This window comes from Zingiber officinale, chromosome 3A (assembly GCF_018446385.1).
Source record: "Zingiber officinale cultivar Zhangliang chromosome 3A, Zo_v1.1, whole genome shotgun sequence".
Taxonomy (NCBI): Eukaryota; Viridiplantae; Streptophyta; class Magnoliopsida; order Zingiberales; family Zingiberaceae; genus Zingiber; species Zingiber officinale.
Genome location: NC_055990.1, coordinates 48,264,147 through 48,285,191, shown reverse-complemented (window position 1 = coordinate 48,285,191; position 21,045 = coordinate 48,264,147). Strand labels below are relative to the sequence as shown.

Genomic DNA, 21,045 nt, shown 5'->3' with positions numbered 1-21,045 from the left:
AGTATAATTTAAAAAAAATCTAGTATATATATCCAATTGAGTATCATTTAAAGAAAATCTAGTATATTCGAGTATATTTTTAATTAAAATTGTCCTTCATATATTTTAGGTATAAATAATCTAAAATTGAGTATAATTCCTATTAAATTCAGTATTTTAAATTAGAATCGAGTATATTTTCTATTAAATTGAGTACGACTTTTTTCCTATTTAATATAATTCTTCATAAATTAAGTACCATTTGAAAAAAAAATATAGTATATTTTTCATCTAATTGAATATCATTTAAAGAAAATCTAGTATATTTTACATCTAATTGAGTACCATTTAAAGAAAATCTAGTATATTTTCCATCCAATTGAGGTGGAAAAAGAATCGTACTCAATTTGATAGAAAATATATTAGATTCTAGTTTAATTGTACTGAATTTAAGAGGATTTATACTCATTTTTAAACTTTTTATACTTAAAATATCAGGGGCGGCAATTAGGTAAGTATATTATACTAGGGAGTGAAAAGAAAGATTTTTTCCAGTGAAGAGTACATGTAAACTTGTGTTTGTTAATGAGGACTGCATGCAAATTTTTCCGAATAAATTAATCATCATATGTGCATATGGAGGTTTAATTGTTGCAGTTTAAGAACAGTCAAATCATTCAGCCTTTTTGAGTTAGGAATAATCCTAACAATAGTAATCACTCTTTGAATAATGATTTTATTTAAAAATGACAGCTTGATTTACTTTGGCGGACGAAAATAAACTTGTGAAAAGAATTTCACGGTGGAAAACTTTCCCTACTTGGTAAAAAAGGTTACACAACCCTTCTAATTGAAAAATCGCTATCAAAGCTTAAAGATAATCCATGGTAAAATTCTCGAATCTCAGCCTAAAGTTTAATGTTCAATAGCATTTGTTGAATTATTCAATGGTTTATAAGAACAGAAATCATACTCTTCCTAATTATTCAAGGCAGGCTTGAATTATACGATGCACAATATGAAGACTGCAAGAAAAATGAAAATAACAACAAAATTATCAAATCAATTATATATATCTATATATGATGGATAAAAAAAAATATCTCATCCACTAAGAATCAGGCCCATCTTTTTATTATCTTGTGCTCATCGTTTTTTCAGCTTCCAATTAATTTCACTTTTTCTTTACTTTTCTTTTGGCTAACTTTCAGGCATTGGCTTATTTTTCAAAAAATGCTTGAAGAGTATGAGAGCTTGCCGGGGACGATGAAGAGGAACCTCATGTCCTGCACCTGTTACCGCCACAAAGGTCAGGCCTCGGTACATTTGACTCCATCCTCCAACCTAAGAAATTGGCACAAAAATAAACTCAGTTGTTCCTAAGAAACTTCTACATGAACATGACTTAAGTAGGATAAGGAAAAGGATTATGACGACTAACCTTTCCATTGTCATACCAAGGGTACCAATTCTTAACCGTCTTCAATTTGAGAGCATCAATGGAGTATCTTGTCGCGGTCAGTGGAACTACAGAATCGGTATCTCCACTGCGATAAGGTTTTGTTCAGTTGAAATCAGATACAAAACTTCACCAAATGGTCTTGCTTGACCATGACATGAAGATTATGTATGGTTGTTCTTATTGGTATCACAGATTAAGTGTACCTGAAAACCCATAGCCTTAGACCAGCTGAAATGAGCTCCTGGTAAATAGGAAGCATGGATTTAGGTGCATCTCCCCAGTTTTCTGCTACAGTATAACTGTTATGTGTCAAAAAGACGATCAGTTCTCTTTGAAATTGAAACATACTTTCATGAACATGGAGCTTAAGATCATTTGAAGAGGAGGCACCTGCATGTGTCCCAAAGGTATGGTATTCCAGTTGTGTTGGCATGAAGTGCTTTCTGAACCTCAGGACGGTTGTAGTACATCTTTGAGTATCGTTTGGCGCACGGATCGTATGCTCTGGACATCCGAGGCTGCGAATGAAAACAAAGGTAGGTTGTCGGTCACAAGATTTGAAAACCATGAATGCATAGCTCGCCAAGCTACCTCACTAGTTCAGTTTCGAAGATCACATGAAGGGTTGCATTGTATAAGCACTAAAGGTTTCATCGCATTGAACTCGTAATATCTAAATATGGCCGGGGTTATGAAGATAGATAAATACAGCAGAAAATGCTCACATAATGGCCCCTTAAGTTGCGGCGAAGAGATACAGTATCATTGCAAGGAAGAGTGTAGATGCTGAAAGGATCAATGTTTCCCATCTCAGCACTGGCAGCATCAAAAGCTTGTTCACATACATTCAAAGGGTGTTCAGAATCTTCATTATTGCAGTGAATCCTTAGAGTTCGATAAGTCAAGTCGGAGATCAGACCGTGAGTCCACCAGAACTCAAAGGTTCCCACAGAGTCATGATAGTCATCAATAAGTGCATTGCCCACCTGCATTTAGAGTTCAAGCTAAGCATCATTGGTCACAAAAAGGGCACAAATTAGCAGATCACTAGCAGATCTTACCATGAATCCCTTGAAGTTGATTGTGGGATTCTGAATTCCGATGTTCTTTTGGTAAACAAGCTGAGATAGTTGAGGAACATAATGCCCTACAATTTAAGAAATGATCGATTTTGGTCACCAGTAAGACAGTTTGGAACAGAAAAGCTCGATCATAGTGTTCTGCTCACCTGCATAGCTCTCTCCGGCGATGTAGAACTCACGGTGCTTATATTGAGGAAACCTGTCGAACCAACTCACAAGGAAATTGTATGCATCCACAGCTGGTTAAGAACAAGATATGGAGATATTGGTTTCGGTTTTGGAAGGAAAAGAGGTCGTTTTGGAAAAAAAAAATTATATATATATATATATAAAATGGGGGGAGAAGTGACCTGTTCTGTGGTCTCCGGCGGTGGTGAGATCCGATGAGGTATTCGAGTAGGAAAATCCGACGCCTGCCGGTGAGTCCAAGAACAACACATTCGCCACTGTGAACATCAAAAAACTGATCAATAGAAAGCACAAAGGAAGGATTTTTACAAGAGGAATTGCCTCGAAGAGGCACAGACATCGAATCTTGGAGCAGGGGAGGAAAGCCGCCACCTCTGTTCCAGGCGTGGGGGTTGAGGTAGAGGGTCTTCCCGTCGGAGTTGATCCGGAAGGGGCCGAGCTCTTCGGAGGCGCCGTAGGCGACGGAGGAACACCCCGGGCCGCCGTTGAGCCATAGGACGAGAGGCGCGGGAGTGGCGGTGGCTGGCGCCTCGGCGAGCCAGTAGAAGAGAGCGCGGCCGGCGGAGGCGTTGACGGTAATGTATCCGGAGTACTGAGCGAAGTCAACTGGCGGTTGCCCGGGCAGACGGCTGATTCTGTCCTGCTCCTGCTGCGCCGATGGCGAGAGGGCCACGGCCGTCGCCGCCACCAGCAGTATCAGCGGAAGGCAGACATGGGCGCGAGGCATGAAAGACCCGGAGGCGAACCCCATTGGACTTGTTGCCTCTTCTTCCGCGTCAGAGAGGAGATCGAAAGAGAGAGTGAGTAGTATACACGATGGGACGATCAAATTTATATGGTTACATTCCTCTGAAAGATAGAGTTATGACCATATCAAATTCAAAATATTTTTTATTAATTATGTTCATAAAGGGCAGTATTTTTATATAGTATATCTGTTTAATTTTAGGATATATTTTTATTTCAATAAAAAACAATATTTCCATATATATGTATAAAAGTCCATCTAACGTTGCATGTTCCATCAACGTAATCAGACTTTTTTAGCATCTTTTTTTTCATGGCATCCGTCAATGAAATAGCTAACTTTTTTTGGCAGATATGATTTGATTTGATTTATAATTCAGCCAATTCACATTCGATTTTTTATTGTTGTCATATTAGTCTGTAAGACTTTGAGCAATTTATCCGTTTTATAATAATAATTGGTGGCCCAAGTAATTTGTATTTGCCTAAATACTAGCTATGACAAAAAAAAAAAAACAGGTTTATTGACAAAGTTAAGGATATTTATGTTGAAATCCCTTAAATTGATACTACTCAACAAATGTCAAAGTTCCTACATGACATTATGTCAAATCAAAGAAAGAAGGGAGAGATTAAGACTATAGCTTTAATAGAAGAATGTAGTGTTTTATTTGAGAAGAACATTTCCTCAAAGTTTCAAGACCTTGGAAGCTTTTACATTACTTGTACTATAGGACCTGAATTCATAGAAAAAGGTTTTTATGATTTGAGGGAAAATGTTAGCCTCATATCATATTCAATCTGTAATAAGTTAGGTCTCAAAAACTTTAAACTTACTATCATGACACTGCAATTAGTTGATAATTCTTGCAGGTACCCTATGGGTATTGTTGAAGATGTATTGGTAAAAGTGGGTGACTGCATCATATCTACATATTTTGTTGTGTATACTAGGAAGACTTTTCCTTGCAACACCTGGAGTCATTATTGATGTTAAAAATCATAAGCTTTCGTTGGTTATCAGTAAGGAAAGGTTAGAGTATGATTTATCTAATTTTCCTAATCATGTCTCTTCTTTCCTAGCAAGCATGTGTAGCGGGGCAGATTACCACATGAGGTCTTGGGGTCGAAACTCGGCGTGACCGAGCATAACCTCCCCCATGTCTTGGCCATTTGCACTAATGGCTAGTAGCCACCCGTGATTTACCTCCTCCGTGTTGGCCTAGGGACGGGTTGGCGGGGACGCTGGGGGCGAGCAAATCGCCTTTACCACATGTGCAGCGGGGCAGATGCCTACAAAGTTGAGGAGTGGAACTTTCATCCTCACAGAAGGCAGCCGGATGAAGTACATGATCCGACAAGTATTGGGAGAAGTCCTCCAATCAATAATGAGAAGTACCACTACCCTCCGAGGGCAAGAATGAAGGAAGAAGCAGCAACATCAACTCGAGGAGGAAAATCCGTGCCTCCTTGGGTATAGTTCGTGGAAACGGAGACGGGGTCTAGCAAATGACCTTAAACAAACGCCTCTTGAGAGTCAACCCAAGGGCTCTTTTAGTTAGATTCATTTTCAGTTCTCTTTTTCATTCATTAGTGTTTTTAAACTTTTGTTACTTTGTTTTCAGGTTGTATATCACCCCCATGAGTTGGCCATGATTATTTCATGGGTATGGAGGTGTTGGAGAAGTCAGAAAGGAGAAAATTCAGCAATTCTGGACCTAACAGAGTCGACAGTGTACCTCACACGGCCGTGTGATACAGATAGAAATGGAGGAGTATCAGGCCGTGTGCCAACACACGACTGTGTAAGCTCACCCGAGGAAAAGACCGACAAGGCCGTGTGATTTCACACGACTGTATATAAACTCCAAAGAAAAAGAAGGTAGTTGTGTGACACACACAACCGTGTGACACACATGATCGTGTGAGCCCAACAGTGAAGGAAAAGAACTCGGTCGTGTGGTACACATAGGCCATGTGAGATCTGTTAGATCGGATAAGTGCGATAGAGGGGGGGGGGGGGGGGTGAATATTGCGCTCTTTTAAAACTTTTCTTTTTCTTTGGAAATCATAATCGTGTAGCGGAAATTAAAATGAAAGACAAATTCGTTTACTTCGTTCGTAGTCTAGGTCGACTCCTACTTGAAGGTCCGCGGTCCTTGACCGCACCGATGGGTAATCCACTATAACCCTTCTTTCCGAAATCCTCGGAAAGAAGCAGATCGTACAAATGAGCAAGATAATAAAATCCTACTATCTTACAAATGAAATAATACAATGCAAGCTAAAAATCAATATGCCGACAAAATGTAGAATTTGAAGCTCAGTCAGTACTTCCGGATGGAGTAGTTTGAAGAGTTGCAGTGAGTTTGTAGTACGAGCAACTTGCGCAGAGGTGAGCCTTTTTGTAATCAGAAAGTTGTATCTGCCTCAAACCTCGAGCCCCTTTTTATAAGTGTCTTTGAGGTTCGGTCGACCGATCTCACTGTTCGGTTGACCGAACCAACTCCCTTCCTTTCTGGCTGGAGTCTGACGCTGGCTCGATCTTTTGTATTAACTGCTCATTAAGGGTTCGGTCGACCGATCCCTTTTTTTGGTCGGCCGAACAGGCTCCTTCCCTGTTCGTCGAGATTTGCCAAGATCCTCATTTAATGGTGCTTTAATGTTGATTAGTTCGGTCGACCGATCCATGGGTTTGGTCGACCGATCAACTCTTTTTCATTTTGCTTCTGATCGATGTTGATGAACTGGCCTGTGCTGAGTCATCATGGTTCGGTCGACCGATCCCTACGTTTGGTCGATCGATCCGGCTGAACCTACAACACAGAGTTAAACAAAGTATCCCCATAACACAAAGGTTAACATAGTAATATATATAATGCATGAGTAATATTAGACAGTAAAACTATCTTGATTTCAACTTGGAAACCTTCCCGGTTTCTTCAGTTGGATCAGCGACCTTAGGTTGTTCTCTTCAGAAATCCGACCTCACTGTCTCTCCTCCAATTGTTTACCTCAACTTACCTGCCAAACATGGTCCTCTGGATATATTTGGACTTTGCCTGCTCAGTGTCTGATCGCCTGATCCGCTAAGACTTTTGCAGCAATATTATATTAGCCAATAGAAATAATAGTAATACAGAATATAATGGTAAACCTAAACCTAGATTTATCGAGATCCGCTGGTCGGTCGACCGAAAATCATCCAATCAACCTTGCTTGAAGTTCACTCCTCCAAGACTTCCCGTTACCTAAGGTTACCACCCCTAGAATTTTCTCAACTTGGCATCACTCACCAGGACTCAGTATTTGGCTACCTAGGGATCATGTCCTCCAGACCTATCCACCTGGCTTCCACGATATACCGAGATTTCCCTTGCCTAGCCTCCAACTAGGACTTCCCCTGTTGGGACTTTCGAGCCGCAAAAATCACTTTTTGCGTTGCGGAAACCTCGAAGTCTTGCTACGGATCCGTGCGAAGATATATAAAAATAAATCATGTACAAATTTCTATCCTAGATCTACTTTAGACCTACATGATAAGGAGTATACCTTTGAAGCGAAGCCCTTCGCAAATCCCGCTCGTCTAAGGTTCTTCGGATCTTAAGTGTGTTCAAGAGTACACACCTCTAGAAGTATCCACACGAACAAGAGATGAAGAGAAGCCACTAGAGTGTGCTAGCACCCTTGATGGCTCGACAATGCAGGAGAGGGAGAGATGAGTAGTGAGGAAGAAGAAGAGAAAATTAAGTTAGCCTTGAATGAGCACACAAATGCTCTAATTCTCTCTTTAAGTGGTCGGCCACTCATGGAATACCAAGAGTTATGGCTCTTGGTTTTCCTCATGAGGTGGCACACACTAGGTATAGCCATGATGATGTGGAACACCATCATTGGCCGGCCCCATGCCATGTCACAAATGAGGTGGAATTTGGTTAAGTCAAACTTGAACCTTCATCTTCCCTCTCAAGTCAAGTCAAACTCGACCCATTAATCTCCCATGGTTGATCAAATCTAACCATTGATTCAAGTCTATTTGATTTAATGAATCTCTTTTCATTGAATCAAAATTAATTCAATGAGTTATAATCTAAATTAGACTCATTCAACACATGAATCAAATTGAGTCCAACTCAATTAGTCTAATTTGGATTACTCTTAATCCAATTTGGTTCATCACATGAACCTAATCCTCTTGGTCCATCATATGAACCTATTCTCCATCTAATTGCCCTTTGTGTGTGACCTTATAGGTTCTTGTAACGTTGGCAATGCTCCTAAACCCATTTAGAAACATAAGTAATGAGCGGTATCTAGCAACACATCATTACTACCCAAGTTACAAGAATGTTGAGATCCAACATCACCTTGTGACTACTAATTGTGACTCTCACAATATATGATAATGTCCTTCTATCCTATACATCTAAATTGATCAACTGATGCATAGACCGTGTCATCCTCTAATCAATTTATATCTTGAACTCCAAGTAGACTCACTCTAATCAAATGAGCTCAATATCTCATATTGACTCATTTGGGCAAGGCCATGCACTTAGTGGTCTCACTCTATTAAGAATCATGATGTCACTCCCGTCATATATGAGGGATAGATCCCATCTACATCACTTACATCCCTCTGCATAATTTGTTACATACCCAGTAATCGTCTTTATAGTCCACCCATTTACGGGTGACGTTTGACGAAGCCAAAGTATGCAACTCCTTATGTAGGGAACCATGGTGACTTCAGGTCCAAGGACTGATAGTCATACTAATAGTCACATGAGAAAATATATGACACTCATATAACGATCCATGATACTTTCTCATGGCGGGTCATTCAGTATACATTCTCCAATGTATACCTATGTGTCAACTTGATATCTCCATATCCATGACTTGTGAGATCAAGTCATCGAGTTGGCCTACATGCTAGTCTCGTCGCATTAACATTGTCCCTGAATGTTAATACTTGACTAGGAATGTTTAAGAGTAGTGTTCTCTATATCCTCTCACTATCAATTCAACCAATCGATTGATATAGATATGAACCTTTTACTCAAGGATGCTATTATACTTAGTTATTTGGCACCAATATAAGTAAGTATAATAACCATAAAGAAATGCCTTTATAAGTATATAGAAATATGATACATCGAATCTATACAACAATTATCATATGATTGGCTCTAGGACTCTAACTAACAATCTCCCACTAGGACTAGCGCCAATCAGTGTAGGCTCTAAGGCCTAATGACCTAGTGTGATCATCATGCTTTCTCTGTGCCAAAGCCTTGGTCAAGGGATCAACGACGTTAGCCTCTGTGGGTACTCTGCAAATCTTCACATCTCCTCTATAGATGATCTCTCGAATGAGATGGAAGCGCCATAGTATGTGTTTGGTCCGCTGGTGTGAGCGAGGTTCCTTAGCCTGCGCAATTGCTCCATTGTTGTCACAATAGAGCTCTATAGGATCTGCTATGCTAGGAACCACCCCAAGCTCAATAATGAACTTGCAGATCCAAACTGCCTCCTTTACTGCTTCTGATGCAGCAATATACTCGTCCTCTGTTATAGAATCAGCAACTGTGTCCTGCTTCGAACTCTTCCAGTTCACAGCACCACCATTCAAGCAAAACACGAACCCAGACTGCGATCTATAGTCATCCTGGTTAGTTTTAAAGCTGGCATCACTGTAACCCTTTACAGCTAGCTCATCATCGCCTCCATATATCAAGAAATATTCTTTAGTCCTTCTCAAGTACTTAAGAATATTCTTGACCGCTATCCAGTGACTTTCACTTGGATCTGACTGGTATCTGCTCGTTATGCTCAAAACATACGAAACATCAGGACGAGTACATAACATGGCGTACATGATAGATCCTATGGCTGAAGCATAAGGGATCTTATCCATGCGGTCTCTCTCCTCTCTAGAAGAGGGACTTTGAGTCTTCAAAAGACTCACACCATATGACATCGGCAGAAATCCTTTCTTGGAATTTTGCATGGCAAATCGTAGTAATACCTTGTCAACATATGTACTCTGACTTAGGCCAAGCAATCTCTTAGATCTATCTCTATAGATCTTTATGCCTAGAATGCAGGCTGCTTCACCTAAGTCCTTCATTGAGAAACAATTCCCAAGCCAAGTCTTGACAGACTGCAGCAAAGGAATGTCATTCCCAATGAGTAGTATGTCATCCACATACAATATAAGGAAGACAACTGTGTTCCCAACAACCTTTTTGTAGACATAGGGTTCATCTTCATTCTTGATGAAACAAACTGTTTGATCGCATCATCGAATCGAAGATTCTAGCTCCGAGAAGCTTGCTTTAGTCCATAAATGGACTTATGTAGCTTGCATACTCTGCCAGTATACTGTGGATCTACAAAACCCTCAGGTTGTGTTATGTACACATCCTCGAGCAAGTTTCCATTTAGAAACACGGTTTTGACATCCATCTACCAGATCTCATAATCGTGGTATGCTGTAATAGCAAGCATGATCCGAATGGACTTAAACATCGCTACTGGAGAAAAAGTTTCATCATAGTCAATACCATGAATTTGCTTGAAACCTTTAGCTACCAAACGACCTTTATAAATAAGTCCATCCATGTCAATCTTTCTCTTAAAGACCCACTTACACCTAATGGGTTTGACGCCTTCAGGTGGATCAACCAAAGTCCATACTTGGTTGGTGTACATGGAATCCATCTCGGATCTCATGGCCTCTAGCCATTTCTCAGAATCTGGTCTCATCATAGCTTCCTGATAGGAGGTAAGCTCATTCTCAATGAGCATAACGTCATCATGATCAGACAAGAGAAATGAGTATCTCTCATGCTGACGACGTACCCTATCAGACCTGCGAAGAGGTAGGTATACTTGAACTGGTTGTTGTTCCTCAACTCCTTGTGGGACAATCTCATCATCCACAACACTTTATGGTTCCAGTTCAACTTCCATTAAGGCTTCAGTGCTATGGTCCATATCTTGAACTTCTTCAAGATTAAACGTACTCCCACTAGTTTTTCTAGAAACAAAGTCCCTTTCTAGAAATACCCCAGACTTAGCCACAAACACTTTGTGTTGACTGGGAATGTTGAAGTAATATCCCTTCGTTTCCTTGGGATATCCAATAAAATAGCACTTATCAGATTTGGGTCCTAGTTTGTCCGAGACTTGATGTTGAACGTAAGCCTCACAACCCCAAATCCTCATAAAAGACACCTGAGCATCTCTCCCAGTCCATATCCTATATGGTGTCTTTATCACAGCCTTGGATGGAACACGATTAAGTGTAAAGGCTGCTATGTCTAGAGCATATCCCCAAAAGGATATAGGAAGATCTGTGTGACTCATCATAGACAGTACCATATTTAATAGGGTACGATTCCTCCTTTCGGATACACCATTCCACTATGGTGTTCCAGGAGGAGTGAGTTGGGATAGAATCCCACACTCAACTAGATAGTCACGAAACTCATGGCTAAGGTATTCACCACCTCGATCTGATCGAAGTATATTAATACTCTTGCCTAGCTGGTTTTGTACTTCATTCTTGAATTCTTTGAACTTTTAAAGGGATTGTGACTTATGTGTCATGAGATACACATAACCATATCTACTGAAGTCATCAGTAAATGTAATGAAGTACCTATAACCACCTCTGACAGTGACATTGAAAGGGCCACATACATCACTATGTATAAGTCCTAACAAGTCAGTCGCTCTTTCGCTGTGTCCACTAAAGGGAGTCTTGGTCATCTTGCCCAGTAGACATGACTCGCATGTCTCATATGATTCAAAATCAAATAAGTCCAGCAAACCATCTTTATGGAGCTGGGATAAGCGTTTGTCATTTATATGACCTAAGCGACAATACCAGAGAGTCTTGGTCATCTTGCCCAGTAGACATGACTCGCATGTCTCATATGATTCAAAATCAAATAAGTCCAGCAAACCATCTTTATGGAGCTGGGATAAGCGTTTGTCATTTATATGACCTAAGCGACAATGCCAGAGATAGGTTTGATTCATTTCATTTGATTTGAACCTTTTGGTACTTATGTTATAGATGAAGTTCTCTAATGTAGAGTCCGTTCATCAGATGTGCACTACAATAGAACATATCTTTCAAATAGACGGAACAATATTTGTTCTTTATTATAAACGAAAAACCTTTCTTGTCTAAACAAGAAACTGAAATGATGTTCTTTGTGAGAGCAGACACATAACAACATTCATCTAATTCCAGTACAAGCCCAAAGGGCAGAGATAGATAGTAAGTTTCTACAGCAACAGCAGTAACCCGTGCCCCATTGCCTACTCGTAGGTCCACCTCACCCTTCGTCAATGCCCTACTATTTCTCAGCGCCTGCACATTAGTACACATGTGAGAAGAACACCCGGTATCTAATACCCACGATGCAGAAATAGATAGATTGACTTCTATAACATATATACATGAAGTAGAAGTCTCACTTCTCTTCTTCTTAAGATCTTCCAGATATACTTTGTAGTTCCTCTTCTAGTGCCCGGTCTGACCGCAGTGGAAGCAGGTAGCATCCTTGGCAACCCCTCCTTTAGGTTTCATTATCTTGCCTTTGCCCTTGGCTTGGGAATTTCCCTTACCTTTAGGCTTGCCCTTGCCTTTATGCTTTTGCACCATCAAAATGGAGTTGGGCTTTACCTTCTTAAGGTTGAGCTCAGCAGTTCTCAACATGCTTAGCAGCTCTGACAGTGGCTTGTCAATTTCGTTCATGTTGTAATTCATGACAAATTGACTGTAGCTCTTTGGCAAGGATTGCAAGGTCAAGTCTGTAGCCAATTCTTGGCCAAGTGGGAATCCCAACTTCTGTAGGTTTTCTATGTACCCAATCATCTTGAGCATATATGGACCTACGGGAGTCCCATCTTTTGCATCTTGCACTGAAACAGTGCCTTGGAGATCTCGAATCTCTCGTGCCTCGCTTGTCCTTGATATAATTTACGAAGATGTTCAACCATATCATAAGTAGACATCAACTCATGTTGCTTCTGAAGCTCAGAGTTCATGGTCGCGAGCATGAGGTATGACACATCTAATGCGTAATCTTGATGCTTCTTATAAGCATCTCGGTCAGCTCGCGTGGCAGTGGCAGGAGGTGCCTCGGGAATGGGCTGCTCCAGGATGTACAGTTTTCTTTCTTGAGTGAGAACAAATCTCAGATTCCTGTACCAGTCCAGGAAATTAGCTCCATTGAGCTTGTCCTTGTCAAGGACAAAACGTAGGGAGAAGGTGTTCGTGTTTGTCGACATGGCGATCTACAACAAAAATAATGCAGAAAGTAAATATCATATTCCATTTATCATTTAATTAGGCCTTTAACTAAATGATGTTCCCACTAAATTATAGAGTTTTTGTAGAATCAAGTCATGGATGTGGTCCAACTGTACAAGATTCTTACCAATTAGCTATAATTTTCGTGGGATAAGATCCACATCATACTATGACTTGAGTTAGCTTTGGCTAAATCACCCAAGACTTAGTATGATCGGTATATAACGAATTATCAATTACATCTCTATGCAACTCTTGTTTATAGGATCAAAATCCTCATCTATAAAAAACCTTGAGTTAGCTTTGGCTAAATCACCTAAGATTTAGTATAAATGTGATTTGTATCCTATCGTCCAACCGTTGGAAAATGTCTATAGTTATACCCGATCAAATTGAGTTAACTAGTTATACTCAATCTAATTGAGTTTGTACTCACCCAAGCCTTGATAGGCGGGACCAAGATTGTCCCTCCGCACTCTACTAAGATAATATGCGTTGCTCTGCTTTGGCATATTCAACAACAACAAATGATCGAGGTAGTGATGTGTATCAAAACTTGGTAGGCATTTCGAGTTGATTTGATTAAGATCGAATCTAATCGTTAATGTGTATCATATACGCATCAAGGCACTAATTATCCTACACTAGCATGCATCACATACACACAAGCAAATATATCAAGATATATACATATATTGTGATGAGATCATGGCCCTACTATGATCTTCTCAAGCCAATGAGAAGATTGGACGGTCAACAACTTCTTCAAGCGTCTCCTTTAACCGCCTTGTGTTGTCAGCTTCCTTCTTGTAACTCCATCTTCAATTTTACATTACAAAATTGAAACTTGAGTTACATTCAAGTCTAAATCTAATTACAACAGGAATATAAATAAAGGAGGCACGACGTGCAGGTCGCAAATCACATACAACACGTACAACATAACAATGACGCGCAGGCCATATTATGAATTACAACACAATCTTTGTCCAATCAAATTAGGGTTTTTGGGCCATGATCATCATAATATCATACATAATTCTAAATTATGTATTTTAAATAAATTTTTATAATTTTACTACTGATTTTTATGAATTTTATGAGTTACAACTTTCCGACGGTCCCGATTGGCGATTTTCGGACGCGATCGCGGGACAATGCCCCTTTCGGGGTTAGGGGCAGCACCCCTACTCACGAAATGAGTATCACAAGTGTCCTACTACAATCTAACAATGCCTTATGCCGCTGTCCCAAAACAATTTGGGCGAGACCTTTCTGTTTTTGAAAATTTTTCTCGGTAGTCGAAGCCTACAAGTGTCCAAGCACTTGTTGTTTCGTCTCTATGAGAAAAATACTCACAAAATCTATAAAAATAGTAAACTTACAGATCTGAAATTTTTCATAAAAACAAAAACAAAAACAAGTATATGCTTCGCACGTGGCTCTGATACCATTGTTGGGACTTTCGAGCCGCAAAAACCGCTTTTTGCGTTGCAGAAACCTTGAAGTCTTGCCACGGATCCATGCGAAGATATATAAAAATAAATCATGTACAAGTCTCTATCCTAGATATACTTTAGATTTACATGATAAGGAGTATACCTTTGAAGCAAAGCCCTTCGCAAATCCCGCTCGTCCAAGGTTCTTCGGATCTCAAGTGTGTTCAAGCGTACACACCTCTAGAAGTATCCACACGAACAAGAGATGGAGAGAAACCACTAGAGTGTGCTAGCACCCTTGATGGCTCGACAATGGAGGAGAGGGAGAGATGAGTAGTGAGGAAGAAGAAGAGAGAATTAAGTTAGCCTTGAATAAGCACACAAATGCTCTAATTCTCTCTTTAAGTGGTCGACCACTCATGGAATACCAAGAGTCATGACTCTTGGTTTTCCTCATGAGGTGGCACACACTTGGTATAGCCATGATGATGTGGAACACCATCATTGGCCGGCCCCATGCCATGTCACAAATGAGGTGGCATTTGGTCAAGTCAAACTTGACCCTTCATCTTCCCTCTCAAGTCAAGTTAAACTTGACCCATTAATCTCCCATGGTTGATCAAATCTAACCATTGATTCAAGTCAATTTGATTTAATGAATCTCTATTCATTGAATCAAATTGATTCAATGAGTCACAATCTAAATTAGACTTATTCAATACATAAATCAAATTGAGTCCAACTCAATTAGTCTAATTTGGATTACTCTTAATCCAATTTGGTTCATCACATGAACCTAATCCTCTTGATCCATCATATGAACCTATTCTCCATCTAATTGCCCTTTGTGGGTGACCCTATAGGTTCTTGTAACGTTGGAAATGCTCCTAAACTCATTTAGAAACATAAGTAATGAGCGGTATCTAGCAACACATTATTACTACCCAAGTTACAAGAATGTTGAGATCCAACATCACCTTGTGGCTACTAATTGTTGTAGGACCGTTGGGCCGACTAGAAGGGGGGTTGAATAGCCCTGTAAAATAAAAAACAGAACAACCATTCTCGAACTCTTAAACTAACACTTGCATAAAATTAACTTAAACAAGAAAAAGCAAGAAAAGGAAGAGGCACCGGATTTGACTTGGTTACAACCGAGGTGGTTGTTAATCCAAGAAAGATGATCACACTATCAATCTCCTTCAGGCGGAGAAGCCTCTTACAACGTTGAAGCTCAGGAAACAGAAGCTAACTACAGAGAGCGTACAAGTGTTTGAAAGAAATGTTTGAGTTCTGAATTAATGAAAAGCTTCTAGACCAAGGCTATATTTATAGCCTTGGTCGGGGCGCCTGAAGGGTTCCGGGTGCCCGGGGGGGGGGGGGGGGGATAAAACTTTATCCCCCAACGTTCAGATCGCATAAATCGTGATCTTGGTCAAAATCAAGGTCTAGGCGCCCTGGAGGGCTTCGGGCACCTCGGACTGCTCCGGGGGGGCTCCGGGCGCCTCGGACTGCTCCGGGCGCCCTGGAGCCCAAAGTCAACAGATGTTGACTTTTTCGTCCGGGGCCTCTTCTCTGGTTCAGTCCCGCTCGGTCCGGTTCTTCTCCTCCGGATCCGCTCGCTTGGGTGATCTCTGCCATCCGGAAAAGGGCTCACTCGAACCCAACTTCCGGTCTTCTCGAGCGGGCTTCCCTCAGGCTTCTCGTCCCTCGGAATCACCGCGTGTTTCCTTCTCGTCCGCCGGCGTACTCATCCGTAGTGTTCGTCCCTCGGACGCACCATGTGTCGTCCTTCTCGCTAGCTGTGTCTCTTGCTTCCCGAGCAATCTTCCACTCCGGCTTTCGTCCCTCGGAACCACCGCACGCTTCCTTCTCGTCCGCCGATGTACTCTTCCGCAGCACCTCGTCCCTCAAACTGCCGTCCTTCTCGCTAGCTGCGTCTTCCGCTCGACTACCTGTGTTCCTAAGCTCCTGCACACTTAGACACAAGGTTAGAACAACTCATGACCTAACTTAACTTGTTGATCACACTAAAACAACCTTGGGTTCCAACAATCTCCCCCTTTTTGGTGTGATCAACCCAAGTTAAGCTAGGGTTAAAATAGACATTAAATAAAATTAAGTAAATTACTTAATTTACAATTTAAGCGCAAAAAGATAGAAAAGATAAAATCTATCTACCTCCCCCTAGGATTATACTTTCCCTTCTCCCCCTTTGGTCACAAAAAAATGGAGGTCCAAGAAAAACAATCTAAGGGTTAAAGACTTAGAAAAAGAATTTCTAAAAAAAAGTTCTAAGTTTTTAAGAAATTTAGAAAAATTTTTTAAGTAATTTAAACTGAGATTTCTAGTTTCAAGAAAAAAGTTCTTAACTTAGGAAAAAATGATTTTTGAGAATATTTCTAAATATAAAAAAATCCTAAGTAAAAAAAAATTTTGAAATTAAAAAAATCCTAACTTACATTTTTAAGTATTTTTTTTAAATGACTTAGGCAAAAAAAATTTCTAAGTAAGTAAATTTCTAATTTGAAATAAAATGTTTTGAATAACCTTTTTCAAGTACTAATTAATTCTTGTATTAATTCTTCATTAGTAAGTTAATTAAATATTTATTTCAATATTTTGGCTTCTAGGTCGTAGCGAGGCACTAGGCTTTCTTGGTTATTTGAGCAACAATCACTTCCTTAGACAAAACCTCATAAAGAAATTCTTTGTTTAATTTTCTCACTTAAAGCGCTAATTTTAATTTTAAAATTAATTTAAGCATGACTTTGGAACCCAATATAGGTTCCATCCTACTAGATTAACCAAAAAAATTTTAGGGACATATTTTCTTGAAATGTTCTTAATTTGTCCCAAGTGATATTTAAAGAACCAATTTAAATTATTAAATCTTCTAAAATTGGTTTTAGATGAACATGCATAGTTTTTCAAGTTATCTACTTGAATTTTCAAATCGTCATTTTCAAGCTTCAAATTTTCATTTGCTAGTTTTAATTTATCTAATTCTTCTAAGGGACAAGACTTAGCTAGAATTACTTTTAAATTTTTATTTTCACTTTCTAATTTGCAGCAGTCTTTTGTTAAAAGTTTAACGAACTTAAACATTTTATCGGGAGAAAGAGATCGTACCTGACTTACCTTGTCGATCTCGTTGTCTGTTTCTCCCCCTGAGCTGCTACTTTCTTTCGACGTGTCTCCCCCTTCATCGATGCTCTCGATGCTCATTTCGGAAGAGCTTGAATCGTAGTCATCGTCTTGATGACTCGCCATCAGTGCGAGTCCGGAGAATGCTTCGACTTTTGATTCGTAGTCGTACCCTTGGTCGGGGCGCCTAGAAGGGTTCCGGGCGCCCTAGGGGGGATAAAACTTTATCCCCCAACGTTCAGATCGCGTAAATCGTGATCCTGGTCAAAATCAAGGTCCGGGCGCCCAGAAGGGTTCCGGGTGCCCCGGAGGGCTCCGGGTGCCCTGGACTGCTTCGGGCGCCCCGGAGCCCAAAGTCAACAGATGTTGACTTTTTCGTCCGGGACCTCTTCTCTGGTTCAGTCCCGCTCGGTCCGGTTCTTCTCCTCCGGATCCGCTCGATTGGGTGATCTCTGTCATCCGGAAAAGGGCTCACCCGAACCCAACTTCCGATCTTCTCGAGCAGGCTTCCCTTCGGCTTCTCGTCTCTCAGAATCGCCACGTGTTTCCTTCTCGTCCGTCGGCGTACTCATCTGCAGTCTTCGTCCCTCGGACGCACTGCGTGCTGTCCTTCTCGTTAGCTGCGTCTCTTGCTCCCCGTTCAATCTTCCGCTCCGGCTTTCGTCCCTCGGAACCACCGTATGCTTCCTTTTCGTCCGTCGGTGTACTCTTCCACAACACCTCGTCCCTCGGGCTGCCATCCTTCTCACTAGCTGCGTCTTCCGCTCGACTACCTGTGTTCCTAGGCTCTTGCACACTTAGACACAAGGTTAGAACAACACAGGACCTAACTTAACTTGTTGATCACACCAAAACAACCTTGGGGTTCCAACAATTGTGACTCTCACAATATATGATAATGTCCTTCTATCTTAGACATCTAAATTGATCAACTGAGGCATAGACCATGTCATCCTCTAAGCAATTTATATCTTGAACTCCAAGTAGACTCACTTTAATCAAATGAGCTCAATATCTCATATTGACTCATTTGGGCATGACCATGCACTTAGTGGTCTCACTCTATCAAGAATCATGATGTCACTCCCGTCATATAGGAGGGATAAATCCCATCTACATCACTTACATCTCTCCACATAATTTGTTACATACCCAGTAATCGCCTTTATAGTCCACCCAGTTACGGGTGACATTTGACGAAGCCAAAGTATGCAACTCCTTATGTAGGGAACCATGGTGACTTCAGGTCCAAGGACTGATAGTCATACTAATAGTCACATGAGAAAGTATATGACACTCATATAACGATCCATGATACTTTCTCATGGCGGGTCATTCAGTATACATTCTCCAATATATACCCGTGTGTCAACTTGATATCTTCATATCCATGACTTATGAGATCAAGTCATCGAGTTGACCTACATGCTAGTCTCATCGCATTAACATTGTTCCTGAATGTTAATACTTGACTAAGAATGTTTAAGAGTAGTGTTCTCTATATCATCTCACTATCAATTCAACCAATCGATTGATATAGATATGAACATTCTACTCAAGGACGCTATTATACTTAGTTATTTGGCACCAATACAAGTAATTATAATAACCATAAGAAATGTCTTTATAAGTATATAGGAATATGATACATCGAGTCCATACAACAATCATCATATGATTGGCTCTAGGGCTCTAACTAACATCCCCTACCTAACCTACAACTAGGACTTTCTTAAATCAAGCTCCATACTTAAGCATACTTAAACATATTTGTCGGACATTAAAACCTTGGAAGTTGATTGCACCTTTAAGATCAACCGAGAAGGAGACAACACTGCTCATGTCAGTTGACACGACCGTGTGGATTTTGTTAGAGTGTATACTAAAAGCCTAGCTTTTGGTATAAACATTTATCTAGAAATAAGAATCACATTGGTCAAATGTCTACATTTATGATAAATGTAGTTGTTTAATTAATTTATATTGTAGATAACATGGTGTGTGGTGTCACACACAAAAGATTATGTTATCGGTTTCCTTATAAATTATAAATAGTAGCTCACGACTAAGATGGAAAGGAACAAACCATTAGAAAGTCGTAGTGTAATTAGGTATTAGTTTATCTTAACTATATAATTACACTAATACACTTAGAATGTATTGAGTAGGACCATTTGAGGTCGTTTCTTTTATACTGACTTTATAAAGAAACAAAGACCTCGGTTATTATGGAAGTGTGTGCTCTTAATCCTGATATAATAACAAGCATATATATTTGATATTTATTTCTTTAATTTATCAATGGGTGAGATTTAGTTCGATGAATCAATAAGCCCGATAAGTTGGGAAATGGTATCACTTATAGTGTGTGTTGTTGATTATAAAAGGAAACTATGTCCTAGAGATACTAGGTTGATAATGTCCTCAAGAGGAGCTTATAAGGATTGTCATGTTAAACCCTGCAGGTGGACTTAGTCCGACATGATAATAAGGTTGAGTGGTACTACTCTTGGACTAAGATATTAATTAAATGAGTTGTCAGTAACTCACTTAATTAGTGGACATTCGATATCTTAAACACAGGGAGACTAACACACTCATAATAAGAAGGAGCCCAAAAATGTAATTTGGGATTTGTGCGGTAGTTCAATAATAGTTCTCTAGTGGAATGAATTATTATTGATAAAATTAAGTTGTGTGTTCGGGGCGAGCACGGGATGCTTAATTTCATCGGGAGACCAAAACCAATTCCTCCTCTCGGTCCTTATCGTAGCCTCTTAATTATAGAGTACTATACCCACCTATACCCACCTTCTTACCCATCCTATAGGGGCCGGCCAAGCTAGCTTGGAGACCAAGCTAGGGCCAGCCATGGGTATGTTCATGGGTGAATTCATGTGGCCGACCCTATTAAATAAAAGGAATTTTAATTTTAAAATTTTTCTTATGTGGATAATATAATTTAAAAGAGAGTTTAAAAATTTAAATCCTTCCTTTTATAAGATTCTACAAAAGATTAAGAGAAGAGTTAAAATCTCTTTCCTTATTTGTAGATTAAAAGGTTGATTTTAATTTTAGTAAAAATTTTCCTTTTAATTATATTCATGATTTAAAAGAAAGTTTAAAAATTAAAAATTCTCTTTTATTAGTTTCTACAAAAGATTAAGAAAAGATTTAATATCTTTCCTTATTTGTAGATTGAAAGGAGATTTTAATTTTTAGAGATAACTTTCCTTTTTGGAAATTATCCACATGTTTAAAAGAAAGATTTTAATTTATAAAATTTCTTTTTATTAACCAATCATGAAGGGATTAAAATTATTGGAGAAATTTTTATAAATTTCTATAAACAAATTAGGAAGTTTTAATTTTTGTTTTAATTAAAACACTCCTTGTTTTGTGGAGAAGAGTGGCCGACCATTATAATTTGAAAAGAGAAAATTATTTTAATTAAATAAATTTTCCTTTTCAATGGCAAAAGAATTAAGGAAGTTTTTATTAAATTTTCCTTATTTGCCAAGACCAAGGATTATAAAAGAGGGGGTAGAGGAGGCTTCAAGGCTAACGACTCTATTCTATTTTTCCTCTCTTTTCTCCTTGGGTGTGGCCGGCCCTTTCTTTCCTCTCCTCTCCTTTGTGTGGCCGAAACCTTCTCATGGTGGAGAT

The 21,045-nt window shown here is 39.7% G+C and overlaps 1 protein-coding gene across 1 annotated transcript; it reads right to left on the bottom strand.

Moving 5' to 3' along the window:
- Positions 1 to 992: 992 nt before the first annotated feature.
- LOC122053722 (serine carboxypeptidase-like 27) lies at positions 993 to 3,511 on the bottom strand. Its single transcript, XM_042615705.1, has 9 exons — positions 3,085 to 3,511; positions 2,874 to 2,969; positions 2,670 to 2,762; positions 2,503 to 2,588; positions 2,167 to 2,427; positions 1,832 to 1,959; positions 1,645 to 1,740; positions 1,421 to 1,526; positions 993 to 1,323 (listed from the first exon to the last, which is right to left on the bottom strand). The coding sequence occupies exons 1-9, from the start codon at positions 3,461 to 3,463 to the stop codon at positions 1,180 to 1,182; spliced, it is 1,389 nt and encodes a 462-aa protein (XP_042471639.1). The 5' UTR covers positions 3,464 to 3,511; the 3' UTR covers positions 993 to 1,179.
- Positions 3,512 to 21,045: the final 17,534 nt, after the last annotated feature.

Excerpts from the sequence above, each read along its gene's own strand:
- LOC122053722 (XM_042615705.1), bottom strand. The coding sequence starts at position 3,463 with ATGGGGTTCGCCTCCGGGTCTTTCATGCCTCGCGCCCATGTCTGCCTT. Across the intron at positions 2,970-3,084 it reads CCCCCACGCCTGGAACAGAG|TGGCGAATGTGTTGTTCTTG; the intron begins GTGGCGGCTTTC and ends TGATGTTCACAG. Across the intron at positions 1,324-1,420 it reads CTTGGTATGACAATGGAAAG|GTTGGAGGATGGAGTCAAAT; the intron begins GTTAGTCGTCAT and ends CCAATTTCTTAG.